Source organism: Zootoca vivipara, chromosome 17, assembly GCF_963506605.1.
Source record: "Zootoca vivipara chromosome 17, rZooViv1.1, whole genome shotgun sequence".
Taxonomy (NCBI): Eukaryota; Metazoa; Chordata; class Lepidosauria; order Squamata; family Lacertidae; genus Zootoca; species Zootoca vivipara.
In genome coordinates, this window is record NC_083292.1 from 37,182,938 (window position 1) to 37,195,457 (window position 12,520).

At 44.1% G+C, this 12,520-nt stretch overlaps 1 protein-coding gene across 2 annotated transcripts; it reads right to left on the reverse strand.

The window, feature by feature from the left end:
• Window positions 1-3,895: 3,895 nt before the first annotated feature.
• Window positions 3,896-12,020, reverse strand: LOC132591361 (SLAM family member 9-like). Of its 2 annotated transcripts, XR_009556929.1 has the most exons (7): window positions 10,954-12,020; window positions 9,418-9,768; window positions 8,521-8,820; window positions 6,565-6,699; window positions 5,744-5,835; window positions 4,482-4,611; window positions 3,896-4,280 (listed from the first exon to the last, which is right to left on the reverse strand). XR_009556929.1 is itself a non-coding variant. In XM_060269747.1 (6 exons), exons 1-6 carry the CDS (start codon window positions 11,081-11,083, stop codon window positions 4,257-4,259), a joined length of 1,032 nt encoding a protein of 343 aa, XP_060125730.1. In that variant the 5' UTR covers window positions 11,084-12,019; the 3' UTR covers window positions 3,896-4,256. The 2 variants fall into 2 exon arrangements, 1 of the variants encoding a protein (XP_060125730.1); XM_060269747.1 differs by lacking the exon at window positions 4,482-4,611 and having other exon boundaries at window positions 10,954-12,019.
• Between the last annotated feature and the right edge of the window lie 500 nt (window positions 12,021-12,520).

Genomic DNA, 12,520 nt, shown 5'->3' on the forward strand with positions numbered 1-12,520 from the left:
TGCACAGAATCATGGAATTGTAAGAATTGGGAGAGACCCCAACAGTCCAGCTCTAGGGCCAAAATGAGAGATATCTCCCTCCAAGACTCTTGGAGTTCTTGCTCTCTGTCTTCACCAGAGATGGAGAAAAATGCATTTCCCCCCAGGCCCCATGACCCTCTCTGCATGTCACACCCATTCCCAGACCTGCTTTGTGTGTAGAGAAACTCCCTGGTTTGCAAGGGCCAAATTCACATTCATTCTCCAGCCTGATTTGCCTCTCTTCTGGCCACCAGGAGGACCTGTATTCAGAGGCACCCTGCCTCCAACAGCAGAGGGAGAACGTAAACCTTGTGGCTGGCAGCCACTGAGAACCTTCTGCTCCATGATTTTGTCTCATCCACTTTTAGAGCCACCCAAGCTGCTTCCCTTGGCTGAATCTGTTGCACAACCTTAGCATCTATCTCTGCGCTCAAGGTAGCTCTATTTTAAAAATTCAGAAACCCACAATAGGGTGCTAATGCTTTTCATCTGGGCAGCTAAAAGATGAGAAACACATGTGCAAGTTTCCAGCTACTACAGCATCAAACAAAGGACAGCAGGTGGGTGGGAGAAATTTGCCCGCAAGTGTAGCCGCCTCTGTTTACACTTTGCAAAAAGACTAAGGAGGGAGGAGCAGGCAGGCATTCAAATCAGGCTGCAGGTATCAGGCCGCACTCGGGCCTCTTAGGAAGCAGTCATCTCTCTCTCTCTCTCTCTCTCTCTCTCTCTCTCTCTCTCTCTCTCTCTCTCTCTCTCACACACACACACACACACACACACACAGAGAGAGAGAGAGAAGCTGTTTCCCTGCCCCTAAAATCCAAAAACCAGCCATCCCCTCTCAGACCTCTGCTGCATCCGTAGGTGAAACACAAAAAAGTGATTCACATGTGATATTCACTTAGAGCTTATCCACACCTACGCTTTGCCCTGCTCTTTCCAGAGATCCACACCTTTTAAAGCATTTCTATCCCTGCCCAAGCATTCCCCCCTATGAAAACCCACTCCCTGAAGCTGAATCAGAGCAAATGTCAATCCAGGTCTTCCAGGGACCGATGTTTGTTCCGACTGAGCTTTAAAGAGCGGGTTTTCGCGGGGAAAGATCCGGAGCTAAAAAGAAAAATATCAACCTAGAATCATAGAGTTGTAGAGTGGGAAGGGACCACGAGGGTAATCTAGTCCAACCCCCTGCAAGGCCAGAATCTTTCACCCAATGTGGAGCTTGAACCCACGATCCTGGGATTAGGAGTCTCCTGCTTTGCCAACTGAGCTATGAGCACACCCTCCCACACTTGTGCATGTGTACCAGAGGCAGCCTGTGCGCCTGTGATCTGTTCAGTGGGTGGAAAAGCCTGTGAAGGATCTTTTGGAAGTGAAACTTCTCCTTCCAGTGTTGGCTCCAGCACCTGATCCCAAGTGCAGTGCTGCCACAGAAGGAACCCTGTTAAAAAATCCTCCTCTAGCCCAGAGAGGGAAAGACTAGGGAAGAATGGCAAACCAAGTTGATGGACTATGCGGAAATGGTTAAACTGGAAAGCTCAGGAACCAAGAGCACAAGAACTTTAAAAAAAAGAATGGGAAAGATTCACAATTTATTTAGGTGACCATTGTAAGCAGATGAAAGCATGAGCAGGATTTTAATCTCACTTGTAAGGTAACAAAGACTATGGATAATTCAGATATATAAAAACATGGATAACAGATTGATATGCAGTTGTAAATGTTGACTTTAGGACCCATGTGGGGGGGGGGGAGTCTTGCGCTTTAGAGTAATCTCTTTATATGGGTTTGCAATAGATTTTGTTATAAATTTGTATTTTAAAAATCAAATAAAGACTTTTTAAAAAACAACAACAACCCTCCTCTCCAAAATAATCTGAAGAAGTGTGCATGCACACGAAAGCTCATAAGAAACTTAGTTGGTCTCTAAGGTGCTACTGGAAGGATTTTTTTTATTTTGTTTCTCCAAAATAATGCATTTTTATGCTATAGCCACCAGGTGGCAGCAGCTCCTGAATGCAAAACGCAGTGTGCAGCTCCCCCAGCGTGTAGGTTCGTAGCAGTGCAGTTTTGTGCTGGACGAAATTCAGTCCGACTCCAACTCTTCAGTCAGTTCAGTCCTTTACCGACAGGCCCAAAGCATTCAGGCAGTTTCACAAAATACACTCTATACAGGCTATGTCACTAATAGCAGGCACAGGCTTCAAATGCAATGCAAGGACAACTCACAGCATACAGATGGCACAGAGCTCAGTATCAATCTGGCAGAGCTTCCTTGCAGTGAAGCGAAGGAGGATATTCCTTAACAGCAATTAAAGGAACCTCAACATATCCATAGGAAACCCTGGAAAGCAGCAGCCGGTCAGGGTGGACAATACTTTTTTTTATAGTTTTGTTTCTGAATTCCAACAGTTTACAAATGGATCCATACTTTCCAGATACACATTCATTTCACTTCCCCTCCATGGTTTCCCCCCGTAATTTCTAAAATTGCTGCTCATTACATCAAAGTGCAAGTAGATAAATAGGGACCGCTCCGGCGGGAAGGTAAACGGCGTTTCCGTGCGCTGCTCTGGTTCGCCAGAAGCAGCTTTATCATGCTGGCCACATGACCCAGAAGCTGTCTGCGGACAACCGCCTGCTCCCTCGGCCTATAGAGCCAGATGAGCGCCGCAACCCCAGAGTCGGACACGACTGGACCTGATGGTCAGGGGCCCCTTTACCTTTATAGATATCTTACACTTTAACTTTTCCACACTATTCTCCAACAAGTTGCTGCTCTGCATTCAGATCCTACCTGTGATTTTACATGTTTACAATAATTCTTTAGATATTCAACAAAAGGTTTCCACTCCTCCTTAAAATCTGCCTCTTCTTGATCACCAGTTTTCATAGTTAAATTGGCCTATTGGGCATATTCCATCCGTTTTAACTGCCACTCTTCTTTAGGAGGTATGTCCTGCACATAAAGTCCTCTTGCATACAATAATAAGTTCATCCCATTGTGCCTAAAAGAAATACTTCAGGGTTTTTTGGGAGGGAGGGAGGGGAGTGTCACCTTAAGTATTTATTTTTTTTACCTCACTATAATAAATCATCTCACAGAAACCCTTTGCCACTTTACATGCCCACCACATATGGTAAAAAACACCACCTGCTTCTTAACATTTCCAGCACATACCTGACTGATCTGTACATTCTTGCTAGCTTACTCAGCATCAGATACCATTTATAAAATCATTTCCATGAAATGTTCTTTCAAAGCATAACGTACTGCAAATTTAACATTTCCGCAATTCCGCCCCCCCCCCCCGCCTCCATTTCCAGGGCATACAATACTGAACAAGATGGAGGCAACCTCTAATCTCTGCCGAGTGGTCATGTTTCCCTTGGGAGTTCAGACTTGGCAGAGACTGATATATCATTTATTTTATGCCAGGAGATCTTCAGGAGAAGAAAAGCCTATACAAATGCAGAGTGGAGTCCCTAAGACGGTTGGGTGGTGCCCTGTACACCTCCTTCTGGCAACTCCTGCAGCCAGTATGTTGCCAAATTTATTGCTCTGCTTTCCTTTGGGCCACATCAGCAAGGCCAAGAAGGGGGGGGGTCAGGCTTGCCCCACAGGGAGGTGACTTTGGTGCTGCAAACACAGTGGATCGGCTTCATCCCCAGAGGAACACTTCATTTTCTCTCAAGGCAGACAGATGCCAACATAGACACCTAGGTGGAATCTACACACATATAAATAAAATGTTCTGAAAATGCATTTTTTAAAAACGGTTTTAAAAAAGACATTCAATTTTACATACTTCTTCTTCTTTGGCAATTACTCGTAGCCGAGTAAGACTGTCTTCCATAAACACGGTTTTAACAATGAGTCCGTAAGTGACTGTGGAGGCCAATTCTGGATCCACACGTCCTTCCACAGTGGGGACGTTGGTTTCCGGGCGGGAGTTGGTCACGGTGTGGATTTGCCAAGTGTGCCTTCCTCTTAGCACATTTCTCCCTTGCGTCCTGAGATCGAGTGTCTTCAAAGCCCAGGAAACCTTAAGACTCACCATTGCCATCTAGCATCACATTGTATATTGCACGTAAAACACACTTAAAACGTTTTATTTACTGCTGTGTAGCTGAGTCCCAAGAGTCGTCCATGGAGAGAGAGATCACAGCAATACATCTCTGGGTTGCCATCTTTCCCGCTAGATACTCGGTGGTGCTTCTACAATGTTATCACGTCACTGCCATCTAGAGGGGCAACTCTGTAATGCAACAAAAGTGGGATGAAAAGTTGGAGGGTTTCAGCAAGAAGTTACAGGCCATGCACTGATTGGAAAGGAAGCAGTACGTCCGTGTTAAATTTTTTGCACGTGCCTTTCTCTATATGAAGCTGCCCTGGTCTGTGGCCCCACTGTGATGACAGTCTGCCACTAGAGGGTGGAAGAGGCACAGGACCTACTTACCGTAAGACTTGGAATCCCAACATTTCTCCGATGAAAATACTGTAAGGATGTCCTATTTCAACATCATCATCATCATTTTACTCTTTATACCCTGTCTGTCTGACTGGGTTGCCGCAGTCACTCTGAGTGGCTTCCAACATATATAAAAACACAATAAAGCAATAAACAGTAAGTAAGAAAGAAAAAACTTCCCTATGTAGGGCTGCCCATGTAAGGAGCAAAAAGTTTGCATGTATAGAGGAAAGGCCAAAGATGGTTGCCACATGTACTGGCAGAAGTCTCAAGACCCTCTTCTATGTGGGACTATTATGGGGACTGTGGGACTGCTATTTTTCTGGTGTGTCATCAAAGGCTTGCTAAAAACTTGCTAAATACATAAGAAAATTAATTTGGTGCCGGGGGGGGGGGGCGGCAGTGAAGGAGGAAGCCAGAAACTTATGTTTTAATGCTCAGGGAAGGGGAGAGGCAGATAAATATAGCAACTCTCTTACCCCAGGGAACTTCTCATATTTGATAATGCCTAAACTGATGCAAGTTGGACTGTAAAGGCAAAGCCCTTTGGGGATTCAAACATGAACAGATGATGATGAAGAAACTAGTCAGATGAGGAAAGCCAAGGGAATGGTTGGGGTTAAAATTGTGGTAGATTCATTTGTAGTGTCAGTAAAAAGGTAAAGGACCCCTGGATGGTTAAGTCCAGTCAAAGGCAACTATGGGGTTGCGGCGCTCATCTCGCTTTCAGGCCAAGGGAGCCGGTGTTTGTCCACAGACAGCTTCCTGGGTCATGTGGCCAGCATGACTAAACCGCTTCTGGTGCAATGGAACACCATGACGGAAACAAGAGCCCACGGAAACACCGTTTCCTTAATCACACTTCTGAAAATAGCATTTCCTCCTTCTTCTTTCAGCAATGTGATTTTTCCTTATGAGGTTTACAACGCATTCTCCTGAAACTTTTTAAAATGTTTCTAGATCTAGCTCAGATCTGCCCAAAAGATTAATTAAAATGGGTGCCATTTATAATGAGTGTACGGCCTATCATATGAAAAGTACAGCAAAACATGCTCAAGTGTTTTAATGCAGAACAGGCACATAGAAGTGGAGTGTAAATATTTCCCTTCCAATAGTGAAGATGGTAAGGGCTTAAAGGGGGTCTTATGAACAGGCTCATATCTCCACCACCACTGTGATTGCCACAACCATCTCCATCACCAGCTCAATTTCCATCACCCCCACCATTCTATTCTGCAAGAAGTTCTCACCTGCTCATCATTGCCTTCCGGGGGGCTCCTCTTTACAATCTCCGAGTACTGAGGCTCAAGAAATGCCTCCTCTGTTGCCATCATGGAGGCAGCTGCAGAGGGGAAGGTAAGACATTTACTCCATGGGGTCACCAACACTTGCTTCTAAGGGTACTGTCAGGCTCTGGGGACCCGGCTTCCTCCCCACCCTTTGGCCGTAAATAAGCAGGACAAACAGAAAAGAGTCCCTTACAATTTAAAGAGTCTTTAATGACCACAGCAAAAGAACAAAGCTTCCATTCTCAGATGAAGGTGTTCCTAATTTAGGATTCCACCCACTTCCCCCCTAGTCACTTCCGTCTTGCAACCTGCTCTCGCAACCATCATGCTTTTTCTGTAGCCATCTTATGTGCTCTATGTGATCTTGGACTGATAGGCTGAACACTTTCCAGCGAGAAAGAGACTGTTAACTCTCTCTCTTTCAACTGTTCTTCACTTTGCTGTTCAACCCCCAGTTCTTCCCAACTTTTGTCTTCAGAACTATGCCCCTCTGCAAACCACTCTTCCAAATCTATACTGTTCCACTGCTCCTGGGCAGCTTCAGAATCCTGGTCAGGAGTAGGGGGAGGGGGAGGGGGAGGCTCCCACTATTCCTCATCAGAGCTGTACTCCTCAGCCTGGTCTCTGACAGATACAGAACCATGCATAGGAACCCTAAACTCCCACTGAAAGGGACTCACGTTTCACATAGATAAGCTGTGGGGGGGGGGGCAGGGTGGTCATATTAACGGATGCTTTGGTCTGTTCTCTCAAGACTTCTGCTTTTACGAAAAGCTTCCTACCTTCGTTGGCGGGCATCTTCCTTCTTGTCTTCCAGGTCTTTATCCCAAATCCAGCCAAGAAGAGGAGCAAAATGATGAGAAAACCCCACCTGAAATGCTCCACCACAAATGTGAGTTGACGGCCACCTGTTAAGACTGGATAAATAATAGGGTTGTGTGTGTTGTTGTTTTTTTAAAAAAGGTGGAAGATATTGGAAGACCACCAAAATCTTGGGCAATACATGCTCTGAAGGGAGAACCCACAGCTCATTGGTGGAGCACCCATGTTCCAGGATCAAAGGTCTCAGCTAGAGCTGTGCACAAACAGCTTCTTCAAAGTCTCCACGTATCTGATGGGATCAGAGCTACCTAAGCAAGACAGAAACCTATTTATGTATACAGCTACAGCTGCAAGAAAGACATATGCCCAAAAATGGGAAGAAGAAGTAGTTCCGACGAGAGAAGAATAGTCACAGAAAACAATGGAATATGCAGAAATGGCAAAACTTACCGGAAGAATTAGAAATCAAGACAACAAACTTTTATTAAGGAATGGAAATGGTTTATTGAATAATTACAAATTGCAAATAGATTAAGACTTGCAGTTTTTAAAACAGATATAGAGGAATAAGAATAATATTGCGGGGCAAAAAACCAAAAACATGTACGTTGGAGTTTTAGCTGAAAAATTCACCAAAGGGGAAATGGTTAAGAAAAAACTCCCAGCTGGTGAGAAAGATAAGATCAGATGAAACTATTAGATGAACAAAGGTAAGAAATAAAGCATATAAATTAAAAACATTTACAGATGACCTTGTGGTTACAGTAGAGGACCCCAAAAAGTCTCTACCGAAGGTGTTGGAAAAGATCCAGGATTTTGGACAGGAATGAGGTTTTATGTCAACTATGCCAAAATCGCAAAATTACAGTAACTGGGAAGCTCACAAGAAGTCAAGAACTTTAAAAAGAATGGGAAAAGTTTATAATTTATTTACGAGACCACTGCAAGCAGGTCAAAACATTGGCAGAATTTTAACGATACTTCAAAGTAATGGAAAGCAAGGATAAAAACCTGGATAAATATTGATATGCTATTGTAAATATTACCATTAGAACCCATGGAAGGGATGGAGGGAAGTCAGGAGATTTTAAAAAGTATAAATCTTCCACAAAAAAACAATTCAAAATCCAAATATCAAGATTACTCTGAATCTTGATATTTGGATTTTGAATTTTTGTGTGTGGAAGATTTATACTTTTTAAAATCAAATTATATATATATATATATATATATATATATATATATATATATATATAAAAGAACTTTAATAATAGAAATTTAAAAGAAAAAGAAAAAAGAAAACATTTAAACATGCGATTTTAGTAAGAATAATTGTTTTAAAATTACTGATTTGATTTCTATCTCAAAATTTTATGAAATTTGCTTTCAGGTTTGCTTTTAAAAGTATGTTTTAATGAATATTCTAGATTCCTCTGTAAGCCACAAGCAGAGAGAGAGAGAGAGAGAGAGAGAGAGAGAAGAAGAAATGGATAAGACAATGCCCTGAACTTCACCTGCTGGCTTTCGGCAGGAATCGTGCCATCGTCCCCAACTGACCACGGCTTCCACCTCCTTCTCAGTTCTTTGTGACTTTCTTGAATCCAATTGTAGGTTTATTGATTTGTTTGTTTGAACTCTGTTAGAATTTTGCAAGCTAGTTATGAGGACAGATTCCTACGTTTGCACTTTCCATCTCGTTGACCCCATGATAAGGCTCATTTTGAAATTAACACGGAAGGGAAGTGTTGGGTGTTCAACACCCCAGTCTACTACCCAGCTGATGCATAATGAGGAAGGGGAGGAGGGTAAATAACTGCTCAGCTTACACAGTGTTTTAGGCGCTTTTAAAATTAACTTCATGATTTTTTAATTAAGTGGTTTCTGCAGTTTTCTAAATAAAATAGAGAGCTGCTCACCTTCAGTTTGGCAGATGTGCTTCAAGTTGAAGGAGATGCTTTTCTGATCAGCTGGATTGGTGACCAGGCAGGTGATGTTGGGATCTGAGGAGTTGAGCTTCCAGACCAAGTGGAGATCTTTGCCATTGCCAGAGAGGTGGTATGACTTTGAACCATCTTCTAAGTCTCTCAAGGTGTCCCCTCTTTCCCAGGAGATGTTGATTTCCCCCTTTTCAGCCACCTGACATTGCAGGGTCACGTTACAGCCCTCTGGGCTTTTGGAGACAATATGGGAGAGGATTTTTGGTTCTGGGACTGGTTCTGTGGAAACAAATATGAAAAGCTCATACGTTTCCCAGCACGATTCAAAGTGTGGGTGCTGACCTTTAAAGCCCTAAATGGCCTCAGCCCTGTAAACCTGAAGGAGCATCTCCACCCCCATCGTTCAGCCCAGACACTGAGGTTCAGCTCCAAGGGCCTTCTGACAGTTCCCTCACTGCGATAAGCTAAGTTATAGGGAACCAAGCAGAGGGCCTTCTCGGTTGTGGCACCCACCCTGTGGAACGCGCCCCCCATCAAATGTCAAGGAAATGAACAACTATCTGACTTTTAGAAGACATATGAAGGTAGTTCTGTTTAGGGAAGCTTTTAATGTTTTATTGTGTTTTTAATATTCTGTTGGGAGCCGCCCAAAGTGGCTGGGTATAAATAATAAATTATTATAATATTATTGTTATTATTTATTTAATCATTATTAATTATTTAATTCATTATTGTTATTATTGTTATTGTTTTCTGTGCCCACCATGGGTGTCAGTGACGGCCCAGCAACAACACTGCTGAAGAAGACAAAGCCTGGCTCCTTTTCCAGGCTCTATTCCCCAATAAATAGACACAGGTGAATAAAGAACTACTTACCATACACAGAGAGGTGGAAGTTGTAATCTTCATACTGTGCTGAAATAAACTTCACTCTAATGGAATATTTGCCACTGTCATCCATTTCCAAGTCTTTGATCCTCAGGGTGGTCTCATTGGCCATCTCCAATCTTGACCCAAACCTGTCCCTTGGATTGATCCTCTGCAGTTCTCCTTCCCTCAATTCAGACAGCTGAATTCCCAAACCATTTCCCCCCTGGAAATCCCACTCAATCATTTTCAGTGCTTTCTCGGGGGGAATACTTACAGGGAGCAACACAGAGCCTCCCAGGATCCCATTCAGCCTCTCCCTCTCCTGGTGAGGATTCTGCACTCTGAAACTTGCAGTACCTTTAAAAGTTCAGGGAGGTGGAAAAGAAGGAAGGAAAAGGGAGAAAAAAAGTCAAAAAAGGGACAATGGTCGGAAAAGTCTCTCAGAACCACTGATTTAAAGTTTTGTGATTTCTGCTTGCTTATTAATTTCAGGAACAAATCTTTACTCAAGCTTTTAAATTATGCTCTTGGTATGTTTCTGTGGATAAAAACCAAATAAAATGGTTTCTGAATCCTGGGAGCCCTCGCCCTCGATTAAAGCACATGCCAAATTCTGTATGTCTGGTTAGAATTGCCTGGACGGAAAGGTTTTAAGCAGGCGCCACAAAGAGCGCATTTAGGAGACAAGGGGTTCCAATGTGCAGGGGCTGCTACAATAAAAGACTGATCTCATGCAGGTGTGAAATGAATATTATGTGGCACTTGTAAGTAGTGCCAATTCCAGAGCATATATGGGTTAAGGTGATCCTTCAAATAAACTGGTCAGCTGTTGAGGGCTTTTTGTACCAGTAGCAATGCCTTAAATTTAGCCCTGCAACAGACCGCCAGCCAATGTAGATCTCTGAGAGGTGTGAAATGGGGTCAGGGTCTCACACCAATAATTATGAAGCAGCTTCCTGCACTAACTGCAGCTTTTAGTTCAAGTGCAAGAGGAGACCCACTCAGAGTGCATTGGATATCCTTATTCAATTCTGAAAGGTGCTTTGTCAGACTGCAGAAGCATCATTGCAACCTGCCTTTTTGAACACAAAGCAGCCAGATATTTGCCTTCAAGAATTAACCCAGGACGGAGTCTTTGAAGAATCGCCTGCGGGACCAGCTTTCCCCGGCTAAAACTGAAATGAAATTTCCTGCAAAGAAGATTCAATCCCTCCACCTCCATTTTGAGAGGAAGAAAACCGAGGCATCACACTGTATTCCAACCCTAAAATGCACTTGCTTGAGGAGGAAGTCGTACTGTTTCAAACGATTTAATAGTCGGCGGCCTCTGCATCCATCCTTTACAGCACAGCGAGTCTCCTGGCTTCATTTCCTCTGTTGTTTACGCTCTGCTCGTATTGTAGCATATTTTTAGATGTTACCAAATAACAGAACCATGGCGGCATTGTGAGGCCGCTTCAGCAGACAGAGAGCCCTTCTACACGAACGTCTTTTCCTGCAAAAACACCCGCATATCACCTTATCAAGCCTTGGGGGACTTACCAGTGAGAGAAGATAGCAAAGACAGAGTCTGAAGAAAGAGCTCCAGGCTTCTTTTGGAGCCATTCGCAGCCCCCTTTCGCCTGCTGCGTGGAGGATTCCTCTTTAAGACACACAGACGTGGATCGTTCATCGTAAATCCATTCAGAGGATGGGACTGAAAGCTGTACGAAGTGATGAGAGATTGAGCATTTTTAGAAGGAGAAAAATTGAGCAGCTCCTCCTGTCTCTGAGTGAAAGAGAAGGTGGGGGTGTTTATGGAGATGAGAGGAGTGGTTACAAACTAGCGCTGACGGCCAGCCCCGACCTCCAGCTGTTAAGATCTCCTTCTTAGCAGAGACTGCCAATACTGTACACAGAATCATGGAATTGTAAGAATTGGAAGAGACCCCAACAGTCCAGCACTAGTGCCAGAATGAGAGGTATCTCCTTCCAAGACTCTTTGAGTTCCTGCCCTCTGTCTTCACCAGAGATGGAGAAAAATGCATTTCCCCCAGGCCCCATGACCCTCTCTGCATGTCACACCCATTCCCAGACCTGCTTTGTGTGTAGAGAAACTCCCTGGTTTGCAAGGGCCAAATTCACATTCGTTCTCCAGCCTGATTTGCCTCTCTTCTGGCCACCAGGAGGACCTGTTCAGAGGCACCCTGCCTCCAACAGAAGAGGGAGAACGTAAACCTTGTGGCTGGCAGCCACTGAGTACCTTCTGCTCCCATGGTTTTGTCTCATCCACTTTTAGAGCCACCCAAGCTGCTTCCCTTGGCTGAATCTGTTGCACAACCTTAGTATCTATCTCTGCGCTCAAGGTAGCTCTATTTTAAAAATTCAGGGTGCTAATGCTTTTCATCTGGGCAGCTAAAAGATGAGGAAACACATGTGCAAGTTTGCCTGCAGGTGTAGCCACCTCTGTTTACACTTTGCATAAGACTAAGGAGGGAGGAGCAGGCAGGCATTCAAATCAAGCTGCAGGAATCAGGTCGCACTCAGGCCTCTTAGGAAGCATATCTCTCTCTCTCTCTCTCTCTCTCTCTCTCTCTCTCTCTCTCTCTCTGTGTGTGTGTGTGTGTGTGTGTGTGTGAGAGAGAGAGAGAGAGAGAGAGAGAGAAGCTGTTTCCCTGCCCCTAAAATCCAAAAAACCAGCACCTCAGACCTCTGCTGCATCCGTAGGTGAACACCAAAGTGATTCACGTGTGACCATGGAATCATAGAGTTGGAAGAGACCACAAGGGCCATCCAGTCGAACCCCCTGCCAAGCAGGAGACACCATCAAAGCATTCATGACGTATGGCTGTCAAGCCTCCGCTTAAAGACCTCCAAAGAAGGAGACTCCACCACACTCCTTGGCAGCAAGTTCCACTGTCGAACAGCTCTTACTGTCAAGAAGTTCTTCCTAATGTTTAGGTGGAATCTTCTTTCTTGTAGCTTGAATCCATTGCCCCGTGTCCGCTTCTCTGGAGCAGCAGAAAACAACCTTTCACCCTCTTCTATATAACATCTCTCTATATATAAATGTAAAAATCATGAAATTCCGTTTGACACTTTTCTCCGTAACCGCTTGACTGATCGTCCT